The sequence below is a fragment of the Acinonyx jubatus genome, chromosome E4, assembly GCF_027475565.1.
Source record: "Acinonyx jubatus isolate Ajub_Pintada_27869175 chromosome E4, VMU_Ajub_asm_v1.0, whole genome shotgun sequence".
NCBI lineage: Eukaryota > Metazoa > Chordata > Mammalia > Carnivora > Felidae > Acinonyx > Acinonyx jubatus.
Window position 1 is genome coordinate 4,597,605 of NC_069395.1, and position 19,699 is coordinate 4,617,303.

The window sequence follows — 19,699 nt, forward strand, 5'->3', positions numbered from 1 at the left end:
GGGGTGGGGGAGGGGTTGGGAAGAAAGAGTGCTCAGCACAGGGGTCCCCAAGGGGCGATCGGGCCAGGCCGGGGCGAGGCTTCAGCCTCGTTTCTCCTGGGGGTCCTCATCCCTGGCATTCTGCATCTTTTCTGGGCTCAGATGAGCCAGAGCCCCACGGCCAGAGTGACCACGAGGAAGCAGAAGAGCAGCCCTTTGGCTCAGAGGCAGAAGTAAGTGGACGTGTCCAAGGCATAGCCAGGATCTGGGGGCAGAAGGAGGCAAGGAGAGCGGGGCTTGCCAGAGGGAGGGGGAGGTCCCCATTAAGAGGCAGACCCCTGGCCCAGATCCCACACAGGGGGCTCGAGTCAGCAGTCAGTTGCTGTTCCTTTTCAAGTGTCTCTGGATATACGTGTTCTAGTCACGGAAGCTCAGGAACTAAGATCCGGGGGGGGGGGGGGGGGGAGGGGGCGGTGATCTTAAGCTAAGCCAGAGAGTAGAGAACCTTTGGAAACGGGGGAGCACTGCCCCCCCCCCCAGTGCAGTGGTCAAGTCCCCCTGGGAAGGAGGGAGGTTCTGGATCCCAGGCACTCTCTTGGGAGGGGCTGAGGGAGGGAGGTGGCCACCTGTCTCTGGGGTCCCGGTACCTGCACAGAAGGGCCCGGCAAGGACTAGGCAGGAACGGACGCTGCTGACGGGGTTGGTGGCCCTGCAGGTATAGGAGAGGGCATTGTCCCCAGGTCTCCGGGACGCGCTGAGGGCAGAGCCCTCACGGACTGTCTCAGTGTCTCAGTGCCATGTTCCCAGGACAGCCAGCTGTGGGTCACATCCAGGCCCACCTTCTCTACGGAGCACGTCAGGGACACATTACAGCCACCTTCCCTGGAATTCTCAAAGCCCACCGTGACGCGAGGCTCCGACAGCCGTCCTAGATGAAAGAGGAATGTGCAAAGGCCTTCTACGTAATCAGGGGTCAGGTCTGTTTCCTTAAGCTCCTCAATAATGGGGTGAAGGGTGTGTCCCCTGAGAGTCCCTTCATGTAAACAGAGACTAACAGAACCCATCCACCATAACATCTGCTTCCAGGGTCCCCCGGGCAGCTGCTAAGGTAGACAGACCTGCCTTTGGCATTTCCTACTCCCCCCCCCCACCGCCCAATGTCTCGCCTTCTCTCTCTCCCCTTTGCACCCCACCTCCCTCTAAACCCTATTCTGCCTCCTTGATCCCAGAAAATATTGTCACACGTTCTGCGTGTGGAGGGGCGGGGGGGGGGGGCATTTATAGTTCAGTCAGCGTCTCTGCAAGATTCGAGGTAGAACATCAGTCAATGTCACAGGCACTAAGAGACTTGGTCCAGGTAGAGAGGAGACGTTGGTTAGGAGCCCTCACATCACACAGAAGGATAAAAAGCTCAGGACTAGAGGCGGCATCCAATGCCAAGAGGCAGAATCTCGGTGGGAGGGAGAGACACCCCCCCCCCCCGGCAAGGTCTGGGGCACCTGCCCCTCTCACCATGTTGGGAAGGTCCAGGGAAACAGCCTTAGGGCCCAGGGCCTCACTGCACCGGTGGCTGCAGCTCAGATCCTGGGGTTGGGCACACCGGAGACACTCTGCCTTCCGGTCCTAGCCCCTCAAACCACAGCCCTGAGTCCTGAGACCACTACTCCTGCGTGCAAAGCCCAGGAGAGCCCCAAAAAGCAGCTTTAGAATTCCCAGCCTCGACTCACGGTAGACACGGAGCCTGTAACGCTGCCTGGCGGAGATCTGGGACGTCCTCAGGTTGACCTGAGCCTTGTAAGGCCCTGAGTCCCCCCAGCTCAGATTGCTGGTGAGCAGGGAGTAGCTGGGGTCCGGGAAGCTCACTCTGCCCGCGTATCGAGCGTTGGTCACCGTGATGGTAGCCGGCTGTCCCTCTCTCCCCGGAACCACCGTGGCAAGCCTTATGCGAGAGGACCAGATGACGTCCTCGACCTTGTCATTGAATGGTACCTCCAGGGGAAGGCTGACGGACTCCTGAAGCACAGCGACTACTTCCTCGGCCTCCACGCCATCTCCAGAATCCCCGTCGGCTGCAAGGAAAGGAGGAGACGGAGGCAAAGGCCCCACCGGTGTCTCGGGGCCGCCGAGCCTGGAAGCGGGGCTGTGGCGCGTGCGCACGGCCCCCCGACCGTGCGGCTTCCGGCCCCGCACTCAGCCTCGCCCCCTGCCACCTGTCTGGCTCTAGCTTTCCACTGTGCCTGACTTGAGCACCTGCCAGGGGCTGGCTTCCGTCTGGGTCGTCCCCCTCCGGGTTTTCCCTTCGTGGCTGCTGCGGGCTGGTCCCCTTTCTAGAGCCCAGGCTTCCTCATCTCTCAGTCCTGCACCAAAGCCACACCCTACTCCTCTTTAGTCCAGAAGGGCCAAAGCATCCGGCCCCAGAGAAGGTGCCCAGCCAGCCCAAGCCCCAGCAGAACAGCAGAGCAGAGGGGAGGAGACTCTCTTGTCCCGGGACTGCAGTCTCTCACCTGCCCGAAGCAGCGGGAGCAGGAACAGCATCCGAAGGGCCCCCATGTCAGCGGCCCTGCGCCCGAGGAGGTTGGCCTGCTCGGCCCCCAAGACTATGAAGAAGACAGGCTGCTAGAGACAGAGCGACTGATTGACAGTCCCTAGGAGGGGAAATACATCCCACCCCCCAGCAGCCTCCGACTTCCCTTATCCTCACCAAGCCCTTCCCTGTAGGTCTTGGGAACTTCTCTCTGAGCCCAACTGCTGATCTGGTTCACTCCCTGACTCATGCTTCCTGTCCACCGAACGCCACTCGGACCCCACTTCCTCCAGAAAGCCTTCCTAGACTCCTTGCCCCCTGTATTCCCAACCCACCCCTCCCCCACCACCACCTGTCCTGAGCCCTCAGCATACTCTGCGTCAGCTCTCGTTTGGAAGTTCCTGTGTCGCTGTGGTCATCTGACCTTATAAGCATCTTTCTCTCCCCAGATGGACTCCAACTTTTGGGACATCTCTGTAAGTCCCACGTTAGACACAGGTGGCAACCAAGTGATATTTCTGGAATGGATGAATAAATGAAGTATTTCTCTCTTTTTTTTTTTTTTAAGTTTATTTATTTATTTTGAGAAAGGGGAGTAGGGAGAGAGAGAGAAGGAGCCCGGTGCAGGGCTTGAAGTCGTGAGCCACCAGATCATGACCTGACCTGAACCAAATCCGAGAGTCAGAGGCTCACGCGACTGAGCCACCCAGGTGCCCCTGGAGTATTTCTAGTTTACTCTTGCTGGGTCCCCACTTGAGAGACTATTCGGAGGAAGAAAACTTTCGACCCCCTTAACAAAAGCACTTTGGGCCAGAGAGCCCATTTAAGTTGTCCACATTATGGAAAGAGTAAATGGTGTGAATATGATGTGGACCAAAGCTGTAGGAAATCTGACGGTCAGAGCTGTCCAGGAGGCAGTGGTGGCCTTACGAGGTAGTCTCCACCCCTGGTAGTCAAGCTAACACTGGAAAATCTTGGCTTGTTGGACGTCGCACAACCTGTCTGGCATCAGATGGGATAACCCTTAGGGTTTTTTTAAACACTCAACTCTACGGGTCTGTGCTGTGATCAGGAAGCAAGAGCGATGTCCCCAAGACCGAGGACACAATGGGGGCAGATACATCAGTTCTGGTCAAGGGCCAGCTTTTCAAGCCTTTAGGTTGGCAGATTCAGCACTCTGTCAGCTATTTACTAAGCAGCTTCTGTGGCCGAGGCACTGGCCTGAGTCCTGAGGGATTAGCAGTGACCAAGAGTTTTAGATCGTGACTTCAAAGAGATCAGGGGCAAGGATCTGACCTCGGACAACTAACTGAGAGCTTGATGAGTTTCACCAAGGACTCATCTGGGGAGGCTAGGACAAGGGGATCTAGCAAATTTGAAGTCAGGAGGTCAGGAAAAGCTTTCAAGGAGAAACGATCTCAAGGGTAGCAGGATCTGCTGAGAGAATGAGGTGGGGTGTCCTGAAAGTTCAATTTCAGGAGCATCAAACCTCAGGGATTAGAGTTTTTTTGAAAACGTAGATCAGGTCCCAGTCTGAGTATGAAAACGTTCTTATGTAATCTTCCCATTAAAAAAAGAAATCAGAACAAACCAAAACAAAGTCACATGCATAATGTGCAGAGTTTAAAGGGTGAGTCTATCCGTTGGGGTCTCCGAGAAGCAGGTGCTGGCGTTGGGGGTGAACGAAGTTCCACGTGGGTGGAGGGAAAAGCCCATAAAAGATAAAAAGGAAGGAAGCAGGGTCAGGCAGGGAGAGGCCACCAGCACCACTGTGCAAAGCGGACAGTCCCTGCTCTGCAGCAAAGATCCCTCACCCTCTCTGCGCAGTCACAGCTGGGCCTCCCCAGGAAGAGCAGGGGCCCGGGGGGCTGTGCTGGAGGCTGTCCATCAACTGCATTCCTGCAGAGGAAGACGAGTTCTCTCTTGACGGGGATCCAGGATCACCTTCGTGGCCGCTGCAGTGAACACGGTGTGACCAGATTGGTTGGACCTGTCTTCATAAACAAGCATAAACAATATGTCATGCTTCTTGCGTAGAGGGACATAATTCTCTCTCTCTCTCTCTCTCTCTCGCACACCACCATCCTCCCTAAGCTCTCTCAGTCCGATGTGCAGAAGGGACTTCTCAGAAGATGATTTTCAAGCGCTCTGAAAATCTGATTTTCATTCTGCCTCGTGGGAACTCAACTCCATATCTGTCGCTCACTGCCCCTTCACTGTTGCTGTGGTTCAAAGATTTTATTTTTCAGTAATGTCTACACCCCCGGTGGGGTTTGAACTCACAACCCCAAGATCAAGAGTCGCACGCTCCACCGAACGAGCCAGCCGGGTGCCCCCGGCCCCTTCATTTTTGTCCAGTAGGGTGGTCTTCCCCTGCCTCGGATGAGAACCCTGGTCTTGGCTTCTGGTCTGAGTTCAGAGATGAGAACTTCCTGTCCCGTGTAATAACACAAAATTCCAACCTTAACTTCAAGTCGGTCTCCCTCTCCCCCCGCTTGGGTCTGTCTCAGGTTGGGAGCCTACGCCGGGGAAGGGGAAAGAGTGTCTCTGCTCGATGAAAGTTTAGAAAAAAAAAAATTTTTTTTAATAAAAATAAAAAATAAAAAGAGTGTCTCTGCTCGCTCCCAGCTTACCAGGCACTTCTGCCCGGAGCTCCCTGCCCCCAGCTCCTGCCCTGCCTCTCCAGCAGGGTGAGCGCCTGAAGGAGAGGTGACGATGTCCGGCTAAGTGGCTTTGCTGTCTGTGGGTCTGGCAGATGGTTAAGATGGTCTCTTCCTCTGAGGAGCAGTTTTGTGGCTTCTGGAGAGTTTCTGCTGGTCCTATCCCTCCTACCCTTGACCCAGGGCAGATGCATCTCTACTCTGGGTGGTCCTTCGAAAGGCCCTCCACAGCCCCTGGACATGTGGCCAACGTTCTGTCCCCTCTTCCCGCCCCTCCGCTGTCCCCGCTGTGTGGCACCAGAGACTCAGGCAGCAGGCTGTCTCAATGCTGGCCCTCGGTGATCTGTCATATTCCTCCCTGACAGGTGCCGGGATCTACAGCACATCGCACTCCTGCCTGCCTCGAGGGGGTCAGATCTCAGCGCACGACGCTCCCAGGCCTTGGACCCTCCCCCACGGGACCCATGTCCAACCTCCCCGAGTCCTCACCTTGACCGCCCCTCCCTTGGCCCGCGTCCTTTAGGGGGAAGCGGCGGGAACTCAGAATAAAACAACAGCTGTGTCAAAGAACTCTCTTTCCAGCGACCCACCCTGAATCCCCACCCCCGGGTGAGGGGTCCCAGAGCAGGGACCCAGGCTGCCCTTCGATCCTGCTGTAAATCCCACCAGGGGAGAGAGGTCCCCCTCACTCTGCTTTGCTCTCCTGACACCTGGCTTATAGACACGGTGGTGGAACCGTGCAGAGAGGCTCCCGGCCAACACCTGGCATGCGACAGACACTTTGGGTTCCCTTCCCGCAGCCTCTGGCCCGGCTGATTTCAGCGTTGCTGTTGGACGGCGTCGTGACGTTCCCCCCGCACCCCCCCATGCCTGCACCTCTGCTTTTCCGCTTCTGGGCAGTGGAGGGCCACTCAGCCCAGGCGCGGAGGCGCAGGGGGGCCGTGTACAGACCCCGGAGGCCACCCCAGCCAGTGAGGCGCCGACTTGGTGGCTAAACGCCCCCCTGCCCTTCCCTGCGACCCTGCTGAGGCTTGTGCTCTGTGGTTCTTCAAGGGTTGAGCCCCACTTGCCCATGGCAGTGACCCACCCTTGACACAACCGGTGTTGGCTTTCCTCCCCTCCCAGGCTCGTCTTCCTCATTCTTTCAGGTTGGCTTCCCGGGTCACCTCCCCATAAAGACTTCCTCCACCCAAGCCCTTGTCCAAGGCCCTGCTCTGGGAGGAACCCAGAGTAAGATACTGTTGTCCGTGATAAAAATAGTTGCACCCGTGACATTTAGCTCCCCGGTGTCTCCCGCCGGGTTTTCTTAGGGACAAATAAGTTTCTCCTGCCATCATAGCCCTGGGAAAGAGGGGCCAGGGAGAAGCCGGTCCTGCTCCGACGGAGGGGAGGGGCAGTAATAAAGGGTCCGACCTTTCATCAGACTCTCTCTCCTCAGCTTCTCTTCGGGTCTGGACAGATGGGGACCCGCACAGCAAAGCCATGGCCCTGGAGGAGCCATTAGCAGATAAGTCCCAAGTAAGCCACCTCCTCACGTCTCTGTCCTATTCCACCTGCCCAGTTCGCCTTCTTCTTCAAGGTCAGGGTTAAAAGCAGTGACTGAGCAGGGCTGTGAAGGTGGCAGGAGAACCCTAAAATAGCGTGCAGGTGGTTAAAGGGCGCCCAGAAGGGCCCAGAGCTCCCCCTGCACAGGGACCAGCCCTTGCGGGGTCCCTGAGGTGGGAGAGAACAGCCCCCACGCATGGCAGGGCACGTGGATCCCGCCAGGATCCCACCAGGCGAGGCCGAGAGACTGAGGTGAAGGAGCTGAGCGGGGCAGCAGAGGGGGCAGGAGGCAGCTCCCAGGGCCTCGAGGGCAGCTCAAGTGTATAAGGCCCGCTCTCCCCAGAAGGTCACCTGTCACGGCTGGAGAAATACAGGACGGGCCAGAGGTGCACGGAGGTGGGGGGGGGGGATGGGGGTTGGGGGGTTAGGTAGAAAATCTGTTTTAAGATAGGAGACAGTTGAACATATTTAAATGCTGAGGAGAGAAGCAAGCAGGAAGCAGGAAATGAATGACAGGGTGGACGCAGAGGGGCCCCCACCGCTCCCAGAAGATGCGAGGGAGCTGAGATTCAGGGCCCGGGAGGAAGCCCCAGCCTCGGGGTGCGAGATCGTCTTTTATTTTAGGAAAAGACAGCCAGAGATGGGGTGGGTTTGTAAGTGGCAAGAAGCTGAGGGGAGTCCTGTCTGGTGGTTTTAATTTTCTCGGCAAAGTAGAGGTAACGTTATCTGCTGAAACTGAGGGTTTGAGTGGGTGTGTCAAAGGCAGGCATTTTGGGAGAAAGGACAGGGTTCGAAACAGATCAGGTGACTCTGTGTCCAGGTTTCTGGGGACTGTCCCAGTTTACGCCTGTTGTCCTGGCCTGGGTATCAATAATGCCCCTTTTTGCTCTTAGGAAGGGTCCTGGTTTGTAGGATAAATTATGTGGATACCCTAGAACAGGAGCAAAATCTTACTAAAGGAGTCTCAGTGAGCTAGCTAAGCTTTATTATTTTTTTTAAGTTTATCTATTTTGAGAGAGAGAGAGAGAGGGAGGGAGGGGCAGAGGGAGAGGGAGAGAGAGGGAATCCCAAGCAGGCTCCACGCTGTCAACACGGAGCCCAGTGCGGGGCTCGAACCCACGAGCCATGAGATCATGACCTGAGCTGAAATCAGGACTCGAACGCCCAATGACCGAGCCACCCAGGCGCCCCGCTAGCTAAGCTTTAAGAGTTGAGGACCACCCTTAGCTCTTCTGGCCAACAAATGGCCCCGACGGTCCGGAGGGGGCGGTGGGGCGGGCAGAACGCACCTACAACTGTCACACTGCCTGGGCTCCTCCCTCTGCGGAGTGGGGTCCTCACCGCACCTGCTCCGCCTGCCGGGCAGCGGTGGAACGAAATGAGGTGTCAAAGGAAATGAGCCTGCAAAGGGTGACAACCGGGAGGGTCCGTGCCTGTGAGATGTGCTTCTCACTGATGGCCCGCGACTCGGAAAGCTCAAGGGCTTTGGCCTCAGGACGACCCAGAGCCCCTCTGTCATCGGCCAGGGTCTGGGGCCACTGAGGAGAATACACAGGAAGTCTCTAATGCTGGACACATGCCCAGGCTTATTCGAGAAGGTTCCCTGGCAGCACCGATCCGCCGCGGTCGGGGAGGCAGAGGGCGTCGCTGGCGGAGGCGGCCCAGCTGGGAGTTACCGGGAGTTCGCGCCCCCTCCCCACCCCCCTGTGCCAGGTCAGCCCAGCACGCTCGCTGCCCTGAGCCTCAGGTGCGCCGCACCCGGCAACTCATTCCTCGTCCCTCCCGGGCATCCAGACCCTAGAGCGACTCCCGCACACCCGCTGCCCTCGTCTTCTCCCAAGCGCCATCGAGTTCAGAACGCAGGGATCAGCGCGTGCACCGCAGAGCCGCACAGAGTCCCTCGGAGGGCCGGTTACCTCGCCGGTTCCTCTGGCCCCGCTCCAGACCCGGGGAACCAGGGGGGGGACTGTGGGGGGAGGGGCTGCAAATCCGCCTGCTGCTCCAGGTCCCCCAGGGGGGCCGCTGCAGGCTAACATCGGACCACACCGCACTCTGCCTGCTCCTCTGTTTCACTGAAACGGAGAGGAAATTCCCCGGCCATAAATCTTTGTCTCCGCGTGAGTAGGGCTCTGAGACTGCCCGCTTCTTGGGCTGGGCTTCCCAGAACAGGAGAGGGTCTCTGGGGCTTTCAGTGAGTCCTCCTGGGGGTCCCCTGGCAACTTGGGGGCGCTCTGTCCCCGATCATGCAGGGGAAGCAGGAGCGAGGCCTGGGAGCGTCCACCTGACATGGCCCGGGTCCCGGGTCCCGTGTCCCCGCTTATCCTTTGGCGGTGGCCGGGGCGGGGGGCAGGGGGAGGTGGGGGCTGTTGAAACAGAAGCTGTTGGAAAACAGGGCGCCGTCGCCCAAAGAAGAAAAGTTCAGAATCTATTGGTCTCGTCCAACCCCTTATTTTACAAATTAAAACCGCAAAAAGGAAAACCAAAAACCAGAGGTCCGGATGCTAGAGGGGCGTTTCTTGGGGGCCACACGAGGCCAAGCAGACGCCCACCCCCAGGTCACCGGGTGTCCTGCTGGCCGGAGACTTGACTCGGCTGGACTGACTTGAGCTGTAACAGAGCTACATCTGGTGATGTCCCCGCGCACAGAAAACCCGCGCGGTACAAGTTACTCGTGTTTTGGTGGAATTGTCAGTTTGCATTTGTACACGCTTTTCACTTTTAATTGTATTTGAGGCTGGAGGCGCTCAAGGAGCCGGAAGGGTGCGGAGGCCTGTGGCCGGAGGAAAGCCAAGGCCGCAGCCGGGGCAGGGCCTCCCCCCCCACCACCGAGGGTACTTTTCTCATTGACTTTAGCACTCACAGAGCAGGCTCCAAAGCCTCGCGCTTTGACGTCCCAGAATTTATCAGAATCTGGGATGCTGCCTCGTTTTATCAGAGGTGACATCGTCAAGTGGCGCATTAAACTATGTTCATCCCGCAAATGTTCACGAAGCTTCGGGTAAGCGCTAGGCGCTGCTCTGGATGCGGGCGGCGGCCGTGAGCCGGGAAATGCGGCGGCTACAGCATCACACAGGGGCTGGGGGAACGTGAGCAACACACACGGGCGAACAACAGCCGGCAGGAAGTGGCGAGGTGAGGACAGAACCACACGAAGGAACGACCCGGACGGCGGCCAGGTGTCCACTGGGCCCAGTGCTCAGACCAAACCCGCCAGCCGCAGCTGCGCCCCGACGTCTCCCGCTCGCTCGGTCAGCATGAGGAGTTGGCGACCGAAGGCTGCCGGAGAGCACGGTGCTCGGGGAAAGGAGACGGCCTGTGGCTCAACAATTTGGCCCCAACCCCCCCCCCCCCCCCCGCGCCCTTCTCCACGGTGCTCCCTCTGCCAGGCTGCGGCGGGCCGGCTGCAGGAGCCCCAGCCAGAAACCAGAAGCCACCGTCGGGGTTTACCTCTGTGACTCTGCGTGCCAAGGCCACGGCCACCCCACCTCGTTCTTCTAACACGGTAGACGCTTCCATCGGACCAGCTGGTTCTTTGGAGAGATTTTGCAAATTTCATCTTTGACCCACTGAGTAGTGATTTACTAATTTGGGATTCAGAAAGCGCCCCCCCCAGCCCCATGCGCAAACACACATGCACACGTACATGTACACACACGTATGCACACATACTCGCACATGAACACACACGTGTGTACTCACACATGCACGCGCGTGCTCGCATGCACACACCCATACACACGTACTCACACCTGCACACACTCACGTGTACTCACACATGCACGCGTGTGCACGCTCGCACACGTACAAGCACACGTACCCACACCTGCACACACCCATACACATACTCACACATGCACACGTGCACGCGCACACACTAAACACTTCTCCTGAGAAAGGCTGCAGACCTTCATTATCCAAGACAAACGCTCTCACCAGAGAAGACCTTATCCCCTGTAGAGATCCATGACACCCTATGGGGTCGCTCTGCTCTCTGGGTCAAATCCTTCTTCCCGGGCAAGAGAGGGTCTGTCTGGGGTCCTGACCCAGGGCACTGAGAGCGGCTTGGGGGTCAGGCCACCTGGAAGGGAGAGGCTTCCCTTCCCCAAGGGGGCAGCAAGCTAATAACAGAACAGCAAGGGTGCAACATTTTCTCCCCATCTGTGGACAGGGCTAAGGACAGGGGAGGCCTCAGGGATCCCCCCCCCAGTCTCCCAGAAGAGGAAATGGAGGGACAGGACAAGTGGAGCATCTCGGAGCAGCCACCAGGCCGCTCTGTGGGAGGGGGCAGGAGAGGCGGGAAGAATGACCCCGGCATGGACGAGGCCTGGCACTCGGGATGTCCAGTCGGGCTGACTGCGCATGGCCTCGTCGGAAGGGGTGTGCAGGGGAGGGGAGGCAGGGGTCCGTGCCTAACTCGACACCTTCCAGAAGCTCGCCTGGTGCCGTGTCACCCGAAGTCCGTGCCATCCAGTCCTCTTTGGAACACTGGTTTCTGAACTTTAGGAAACATCCACACAGCCCTTCCCTCCAAGGAAATATTACCAGAAACCCAGTTCGCGAAGCATAAATGGACTTTTCTGGTGGAGGCTGGGGGCAGCAGCCCCTCTCAGCATAAAACCCGATGGCAGCGCCTCGGGGCCCTGAGGGTTCCGTGGTGGCTCCGGGCTTGCAGGGGGGCAAAGAAACGAGGCATCGAGGCACCGCCAGAGGTCGAATTCCAGCCCCCCCCCCATTTACATATCAGGCTTATGAAAAGATTTCTTGGCGGGAGGGGGAACTTCCCTTTAAAAAAACCATCCCCCAGTATACTTGAAATTCTTTAAAATAGTGTTTATTACTGATTCTGTGGCTGTAAAAGAGTAAGAGAATAGCGTGTACCCTCGTAAGCAAGTCACCATGGCTTGTCCCGACAGAGGCCATCAAAGCTGGGGTGTGGGTAGTTCGTTCCCCTGGAGAATCACAAGCCGGGTCAGGCGGGTGATCAGAAAGCGGAGAGGCAAACCATCCCACAAGGGCCATGACCACTCGCCTTCTCAAGCACTTTTGCTGCAACACCCAGAGCCCGTGGGGGACGCGCGGACAACGCAGGAGTTGCCGACGGGGCGGCCGAAAGACGCGGCTAAAGACAGTGTTCGCGGCGGCCACACCGTTTCCCGAGCAGTCCTGTGATTGCGCAGATGCCTCGCCGCCCTCCCAGACCCGTGCTGTCGAGGGGAGACCCACCCTTGTGGCCCTGCCTTAGCGGGGACACAGCGCGAGAGACGCCATTTGGATAGTGACCTTGCTCCTGGCTCCAGCTTATCTGCCTACCCCGCTGGCTTTTCATCTGATTTTCCTAACCGACTGGTGTCTTCTCTCCGACGCATTGCAAACCGCGTGCAAGAGGGCGGCCCGGCCCACGGTGGGAGAACACGGTCCACACGAGACCACCCTCGCCTCTGACGCCCGCTGCACATTCCACGGGGTTCCCGGAACCACCTCAGGTTCAGTAATTTGCTAGAAGGACTCACGGAACACACTGAAAGCCTTTATGTTCGCCATTGTGCCTTATGACAGGGAAAGGCTGCCCGTGAGAGGCAGCCTCGAGCAGAAGGACACGGGCCCGGGGAAAGTACCAAACGCGTCCTGTCCCCGGTTCCGCTCCGCTCCCACATGACAACAATGAGCTTGATGACCTCAGCCCACGCGGCTGCCCCTTAGCGTCCCGCCCTTCTGAAGGCCCGGCTCGTACCTTCCGCATCCACTCCCTCTGGCGGTAGAAATGATGCCGCATGTCCCCAAACCCTCATCATAAGCCACGTTGTTAGACTGTCTGGCGGCCGAGGTCCCCGTGCAAACAGAGACACTCCTATGGGACACGACACCCCTAAGGACCAACCCAGCAGCCCTTGGCAAAGGCCAGACCTCTCCTTGGGTAAAGTTAATTCTGCACGACACAACGTTAAGTTCACTTGCAGACAAGGTGACGAGGAGGAAAGAAGAAACGCGCCAACCTTCCAAAGTGCGTCCGTCCAGGCGCGACTGGACCCCTGACCGCTGCCCGTCGCTGGAGGTAACACCCCCAGGGAGAAGCGAAGGGACACCGTGTGCCCACAGCCTCTGAGCCCCTCTGTGAGCTGGCTGTGCCGCTCGTGTGGGAGCAGGGGGCAGGGGGGTGCCCGGCCCTGAGCAGGAGAAGAGGGACATCTCCCAGCACTCTCTGGGAGGAGGAACGGCACGGAGATGCCGGTGGACTCCGGGGTGGACAGGCCTCACCCCTCTCTGCTCTGTGACCAGGTGAGGGATTCCCAGGCCGAGTAGGTGATGTGGACCCAGTGCGGTACCAGGGGAGGCCTGGCGGCTTTGCAGAAGTGTCTGGAAAGGACGTCGAGTCAAGCTCAGAGCTGGCGCCCAGGGCCCGGGGCCTCTGAGCCGGTCTCGCCAGGGTCCAGGTAGAGGTTCCTCTCTTGCAGACAAGGCAGGCCGCGGGGTGTGCCGTGTACCGAAAGCCTGTGTCCCCCCAAATTCGTATGCCGAAGCCCCCCCCCCCCCAAGAGATGGTCTTTGGAGTTGCAGCCTATGGGAGGTCACGAGGCGGGGCCTCATGGCGACATTAGCACCCTGAGAAGAAGAGATAGCAGAGGGTCTCCTCCCCCACCCCTCCCCCCACCCCCGAAGCCTAAAGAAGGGAACCCAGCATGAGCCTGACCTTCCTACCATCTCGACAGACCACTTCCAGCCTCCAGGACAGTGAGGACATATTTTCATTGTTGAAGCTCCCCCGCCCCACCACCCGGACACTTCGTGATGGCAGCCGAGCGTCTGTTAGAGGGAGAGGCGGGGAGAGCCCCACAGAGGCACGCACGGGAGAAGGAGCAGAGAGAGGCGGGCGCGGGGCCCTGTGTGCAGGTGGGCTCCAGACCCTCAGGAAGCCTGGCCCCCCTCCACTCTTCCCCGTGTGCCGGCGCCCTCTCCGTGGAGCCCGCCGCATCTCCTTCTCCCCTGTTGCTGGAGTGGACCTCTCTGCGGACTGGCCTCTGCCACTCACCCTGCACCCTGACCTCCTGCTGGGGGCTCTGCTTCTGGGCCACACCACCCTCAAGGGTGGCCCGGCACCAGGAAAGCCCAGAGTCTCTCTCCTGGGCTCCTGGGACGTAGAGCTCCGGGTGGGGGCCCCAGTCCTGCAAGGTTCTGGCATCTCTGTGGAAGGAGAAGAGGAGCCTCGAGGCCGACTTCTGGGGATGCAGCTTCGTCTGGCATCTCAGGGTCAGCGGGCTCCCCTCACGGAGCTCGGGAGAGGGGACAGCGCTCAGCACAGGAGGCGGGAACAGCTCTGGGGAGACGTGGGCCCAGGCTCAGGGGGGGCCTCCAGAACCCTGAGTCTCCAGAGGCCGGGGTCCAAGCCAGAGCGCATCCCAGGTCACAGCCCCACGCCCCACGGGAGACCCTGTCATTGTGTCCCAGGACCCGCCTCCCAGCTACGACCCACACCGCCAGAGCCTCTCTGGAGTCCCGAGCCAAAGCCAGAGGGCCGTAGGGGTCAGCTGGTCCCCAGAGGGGAAGGGTCTGGCCCAGGCTGGTTCAGGGCACTTCCTTCCCTTGGCTCTAGACGGGGGCCCTGTGGTCGCCCGGCATCAGGGGCAGCCAGAGGGACAGCTGCTGACCTCTAGAGACCAGATCCCTGAGCAGCATCCCAGCCCCACCCCCGACCCCCCTGAGCTGGTGACTCACCTTGGACTTGAACCTTGACCAGCTCTGAGGTTTGTCTGCCCAGGTATGGGACGTAGGCCACCTTCCCAGAGCAGCTGTACTGGCCGCTGCTTTCCAGGGTAGCCGTCCCCATGGACAGGGACCATCTGGTCTTCGGGGTTTGGAGTAATCTTCCGTCTTGGTAGAACTTCACCTGGGACAGGGCCTTGTTGGCCGATCCATGACATCGCAGAGTCAGGGCGTCTCCCTCGAACACGGGGTCTGGCCAGGCTCGGAGGTGCAGCCAGGCTGTGAGACACGGGAACGGGGTGGCCCCGGAGCCACACACTGCGTGGCCGTTTTCTCCCTCTGTCCCCCCCCCCCCCACCAAGCCCGCCTCAGGCCTCCCCCTGGGGACACAGGCTGCTGGATGGCACCTGCTGAGCCGCCCCGCCCCCCAGGCCTTCCTGCCAGACCTGGGCGGGGCCTCTGCTTTCCTCTCCCCTCCCCTCCTCCCCTCCTTCCTCTCCCCTGCCTCTTCTCCTCACCCTTGAGGTCACAAACTTATGAGATCATAACCTGAGCCAAAATCAAGAGTCAGACGCTTAACCAACTGAGCCACGCAGCTGCCCCAGTTAAAGCATTTGTTAATGAAGAACCGGCAAAATCAATTACGGTCCAGCCATATAGTGAAATCTACTGTGGCCATGAGAAACAAGGGGTAGGTCCAGAAATACCTACTGTCTGGAATGAGCTCCATGATAAAGTGTTAATAAAAGAAAATTAAATGCAACGTGTGGAACCACGTGTACAGTGAAACTCCATTTGTGCTTTTTAAAATATGCACACGCACATTCACACGTACATATATGTCTGCTTATGCATATGGATTTCTTAGACTATAGACAGCAGACTGGGTAAGTCACAGGCTAGGATTGGGAAGAAACAGCTTTCACAACATGCTTCTTTGTTCTTTAATTTTTTTTAATGTTTATTTATATTTGAGAGAGACAGCGCGTGAGCGGGGAAGGGGCAGAGAGGGAGACACAGAACCCGAAACAGGCTCCAGGCTCCGAACTGTCAGCACAGAGCCCGACGCGGGGCTCCAACTCACGAACTGCGAGATCATGACCTGAGCCGAAGTCAGACGCTCAACCAACTGAGCCACCCAGGTGCCCCTTCTTTGTTCTTAAAAAAAAAAATTTTCTGGGGTGCCTGGGTGGCTCAGTCGGTTGAGCGTCCGACTTCGGCTCAGGTCATGATCTCACGGTTTGTGGGTTCGAGCCCCACGTCGGGCTCTGTGGTGACAGCTTGGAGCCCGGAGCCTGCTTCGGATTCTGTGTCTCCCTCTTTCCCTGCCTCTCCCCTACTTGTGCACTATCTCACTCTGTCTCTCAAAAAAAATAAATGTAAAAAAAAAATTTTTTTTAAAGGAAAGATTCCAACCTCCCTTATTTCCCCATACGGCCTTCAGTCAAGCCCTCGTACTTGAAGACGGCCCCCCAGCCCCCTGCAGGGACGGGCTCCTTGCCCAGAAGGTCCTGGACAGGGGAGCAGCAGAGGACGTGGGAGCAGACCCCGGGAGCCAGAGTCCAGGGGGCCAATGCCCAGGCGGGAGGCCTGAGCCACATCCTTGGTGTTCTCCACCGTGTCGCAGGTGGTAGTGGAAGAGGTGAGGTTAGCAGGTGCGCTCTTTACTCAGAGACAAAAAGAAGGATCTTCTGCCAGAAGTCGGTTTTGGCATCGCATTCTCGGATTCAGTGTCCCCGTAGGATGTCCCTGGCAGGCCTGGGCTTCAGCTGGTGGGGAGGCCTGGGTGCGTCGGGGGTCACGGCTGAGAAAGGGCAGGGCGGACGCAGACCCAGATGTCTGTCACTAGGCACCGGGATGAGAGGGAGGAGCAGGCGGGAAGAGCCCCCGGGGCCACCCTGGCCTCCAGATGTGGGATATGCCACTGTGCGGATGGGCGCCGAAGCCTGAGCTCTGGAAGGTGGGGCCACCCCTCCAACTGATCTAGAGACAAGGGCTGTGCCCACCTCAGCCAGACAACGGTCCCATCAGACAGACATTTGTAAACAGCAGGGATGTGAAATAAGGGACCCGGTAGGCTGTCCATCACAGGGATCCACAGCCGGGACGGGTGTCGGGACAAGACTGGCTGCTGACCACTTCCGGGCGGACAGAGAAGTCACAGGTGTGGAGGGTCAGCGAGCCCCTGACTTTCTCTTCATGGAAAGATCTGGAAAGTGCCCCACCTGACCGTAGCTCCTCATAAGCTTGCCAGGAGCCTTTCCGCCCAGCCTCCGGCCATGCTGGTTTCAGGGTCTCTGTGCAGCCAGCCCTGGGGTACCCCTCCCCACTGTCTGGCCTCTCGGCCGGCCTCCGGAGGCACAAGGAAAAGAGGCAGATGACAGCCTCCTTGTCCTCTAAGAAGCCCCGGGGTCGGGCCGGGGCACTTTATAAAGGCGAGCTCGAGTCTGATGCCAACTTTGTGGGAAAAGCGAATCTCCGTACGGGACACCAGGTCTGCGCCTCAGGAGTAGTTACCCGGCTCTCGTGATGTTGCCCGCTTTATTTCCCTTTAACTTCTGGTTGGGCAAGTTCAGTTGCTACGTAGGAGCACCCCTACGTAGAGCAGACCTTGCAGAAACGGGACGGGAAGGGAGAAGTAGGGAGAGGTGGTCGTATTGATTACAGAGCAGGGGGCACGGAAGGCTACATACAGCTGAAGCTGCTTGGGTTCTTTCCGAGAAGCCCCTCGCATCCCATCTCTCTGGGGCCCGTCTCCAATACACGAGAAATTCCAGTGATTTCTTTCTGGTCAGTACCTTCCCCAAGTTCTTCTTTTAATATGCAAACCGTGCTGGGAAGATGAGAGGAAGCCACACCATGTCTCTGCCTGGCAACTGTCCTAATAGGTTTGTAAACGTGCAGGCAAAGTGCTGGGTAAACAGGTCAGACGGAGCCGGGAGCTCACTTCGGCAAATGTGCTTTGGCATTTAAGGCCAAGGGTTTTAAATCAGTCTGAGCCTCAAAGGGCAGGAGTGGAGAGTCAGGAGATGGTAGCCAAAAGCTACCTTCTTGACCGGAAGAGACCCTTGTGGGACTCTTTGCCGTGAATGACACGGAGAAAATAGCGTAGGCCATCTTTCCACTTCAGTTCAACTCAACAAAGATCTATTTGATTCTGCACAAGTGAGGCACTGTGCTGGGGGGAAATGAGGACGAGAAGGCGTACGGCAGGCCTCATTCCCAGGCAGTCTGGCCACACAGCACCAAACACACAGACACACAAAGCAGAGTAACAGGAGAGTAGAAGGGGGGGGGGGCAGCCCGCCGAGCTGGAGGGCTCGGGGAGGGGCGCGGCGGGAAGGGATCTGGAGGCAGCCCGGAGTGAGATAAACACGTTGCGTGTGAAGGCACCGGTACAAACAGATGGGAGATCCCAGGATGCTTTGGGAAACATCGGGGGCCGGGTCTGGGTGGAGCATGGGGCAGGTGTGGGGGGGGGGGTTAGTGGAAATAAGGGTGGGAGAGAAGATTGGGACCCTGGGAGCAAGACCAAGGTCAGGGGAGGCGGGGCCATAATCAGCAACACGTCTGCGGTTCCTTCCGTTTCTGTCGCGGAGCACTGACCCCTAGCCACCCACTAGAATGATCATTCCAGGCGCGCTTCTGGGAAGAGCCTGTGATTCCTTCTTCCGGGGACAATCTCCTCCATTCCCAGCACCCCTCCCACCTGAGACACACGCACTGCATAACAACACTAAAGGTCTGCCTGCCGCCCCGTCTTGCTCAGTCATTAGGCACCCTGACCAGGCTCCCGTCGTCGGGACTCATTCTCTGGCCCAGCACCTGCCTCGCTGCTCCCTCAGGTCTGTGACTCTCCAACCCTCCTGTGGGGTCAGGCAACTATAGCAGGTGGGTGTTTGAGGAGTGCCTGTGCTCTCGGAGTCAGAGGCACACAGTTTCCCTTTCCTAGGGAAGGAATCCCCAAGTTGTCAGGAAAAGCAAGACATCCGATCTCCCCAAGGAGAGGTTTCCTGGCCACCTTTTTTTTTTTGCATAAGTTAATCCAAGTCGGTTTCTATTACTGGCTACCAAGGACTTCGGTGGGTTCATTGGAAAGATCTTTGTTAGAAAGCAAATGACTTGCTTGAGAGGTCAAGCTTGGTTGGAGGTCAGTGTTGGCTAAGACACGGTGGGGCTGGGTGGTGGCCGGGCAGGGCTGGGGTGGCAGGTTAGATGACGTTTGAGGCCCCTTCTAGGAGGTCAGAGGCGCCCCTTCTAGTCAATGATGCTGGCCAGCCTCCTCCCTCTTCTCCCCCAAAATGAGAAGCAAAAACCAGGAAATAAGGACTCCTCACGAATTTCCAGCTCCCTTGCGGGAAGGACAGGCATAAATCCCAGCAGAGTCCCTCACCCAGCAAACCACCAGGGCGGGGGGAGGGGCAGGAGCTGCCACACTTCCCTCCCCCTCCCCCCCCAGTGGTGGCTGGTGCTTCAGATCTGCTGGAGCAAAGGCGGGGGGGGGGGGGGCCCTTGCTGGAGCAGGGCGCTCCGGCTACACAGATGATGACAAGTGGAAGTAGGAAGTCTGTGGCCTCGGCCGGCGGCATCCTGCCGTGATTGTGAAGACAGAGTCCCCCTCCCCCCACGCAGGCTGCATAATATCCCCTCCAGACATCCACCCCCTGAGCCCAGAACCTACAGATGCTACGTTATATGACAAAAAGGCTTTGCCGATGTGATTCGTTGAAGGATCTTGCAAGGAGAAGGATGACCCCGGCCGGCCCGGACGGGCCTGATGTCACCGCAGGGTCCTCCTAAAGGGGACTCCGCAGAGATCAGAATCAAAGAAGGCCAAGCGATGATGGAAGCAGAGGGAAGCGGAATCAGAGGCGGCAGAGGCCACGCCACGGGCTCTTTGAAGGTGGAAGGCGAGTCCGCAAACCGAACACACACCTGCGTCACTCAGCAGCCGGCAACCACCTCGGAGCGTGTGAGGATCGGGTGACGGAACACGCGTCACGCAGTCGCGCCGTAAGCGCTCACCGTTACAGTTATCCGCGGGGCTTCTAGAGCTGCAGTAACCACAGCGGTGCCACAAGCCACATGTGACTCTCGAGCCCCTGAAACGTGGCTGGCTGGATCTTGGTATCTCCCCTGCCGGGTAAGTACTGAAATGTGGCGAGTCTGAACTGAGCTGGCCACGAATAAAGGATACACAGATTTCAAATACTCCATGCCAAAAAAAAAAAAAAAAAGAATGTAAAATAGCTCAATCATTTTTATGTTGATTACACATTGAGATGATCAAATT

At 58.3% G+C, this 19,699-nt stretch overlaps 2 protein-coding genes across 2 annotated transcripts; both read right to left on the reverse strand.

Annotated features, from left to right (window-relative positions):
• Positions 1-32: 32 nt before the first annotated feature.
• SLAMF9 (SLAM family member 9) lies at positions 33-12,481 on the reverse strand. The gene is given in 7 exon segments (XM_053209712.1): positions 33-244; positions 627-759; positions 762-907; positions 1,707-2,168; positions 2,484-2,595; positions 8,055-8,246; positions 12,440-12,481. Coding segments are annotated over 7 exon segments (1,299 nt in total).
• Positions 12,482-13,395: 914 nt separating this feature from the next.
• LOC113596198 (Fc receptor-like protein 6) lies at positions 13,396-18,995 on the reverse strand. The gene is made up of 4 exons (XM_053209713.1): positions 18,945-18,995; positions 15,865-15,917; positions 14,419-14,843; positions 13,396-14,020 (listed from the first exon to the last, which is right to left on the reverse strand). The coding sequence occupies exons 1-4, from the start codon at positions 18,993-18,995 to the stop codon at positions 13,452-13,454; spliced, it is 1,098 nt and encodes a 365-aa protein (XP_053065688.1). The 3' UTR covers positions 13,396-13,451.
• Between the last annotated feature and the right edge of the window lie 704 nt (positions 18,996-19,699).

Coding starts and splice junctions, on each gene's coding strand:
- LOC113596198 (XM_053209713.1), bottom strand. CDS start 18,995: ATGCCGCCGGCCGAGGCCACAGACTTCCTACTTCCACTTGTCATCATC. Junction 14,844..15,864: donor GGCTGGGGGGCCGTCTTCAA/GTACGAGGGCTT, acceptor CAGGTCTGGCAG/GAAGGCCTGGGGGGCGGGGC. Junction 14,021..14,418: donor GGTCAAGGTTCAAGTCCAAG/GTGAGTCACCAG, acceptor ACGTCTCCCCAG/AGCTGTTCCCGCCTCCTGTG.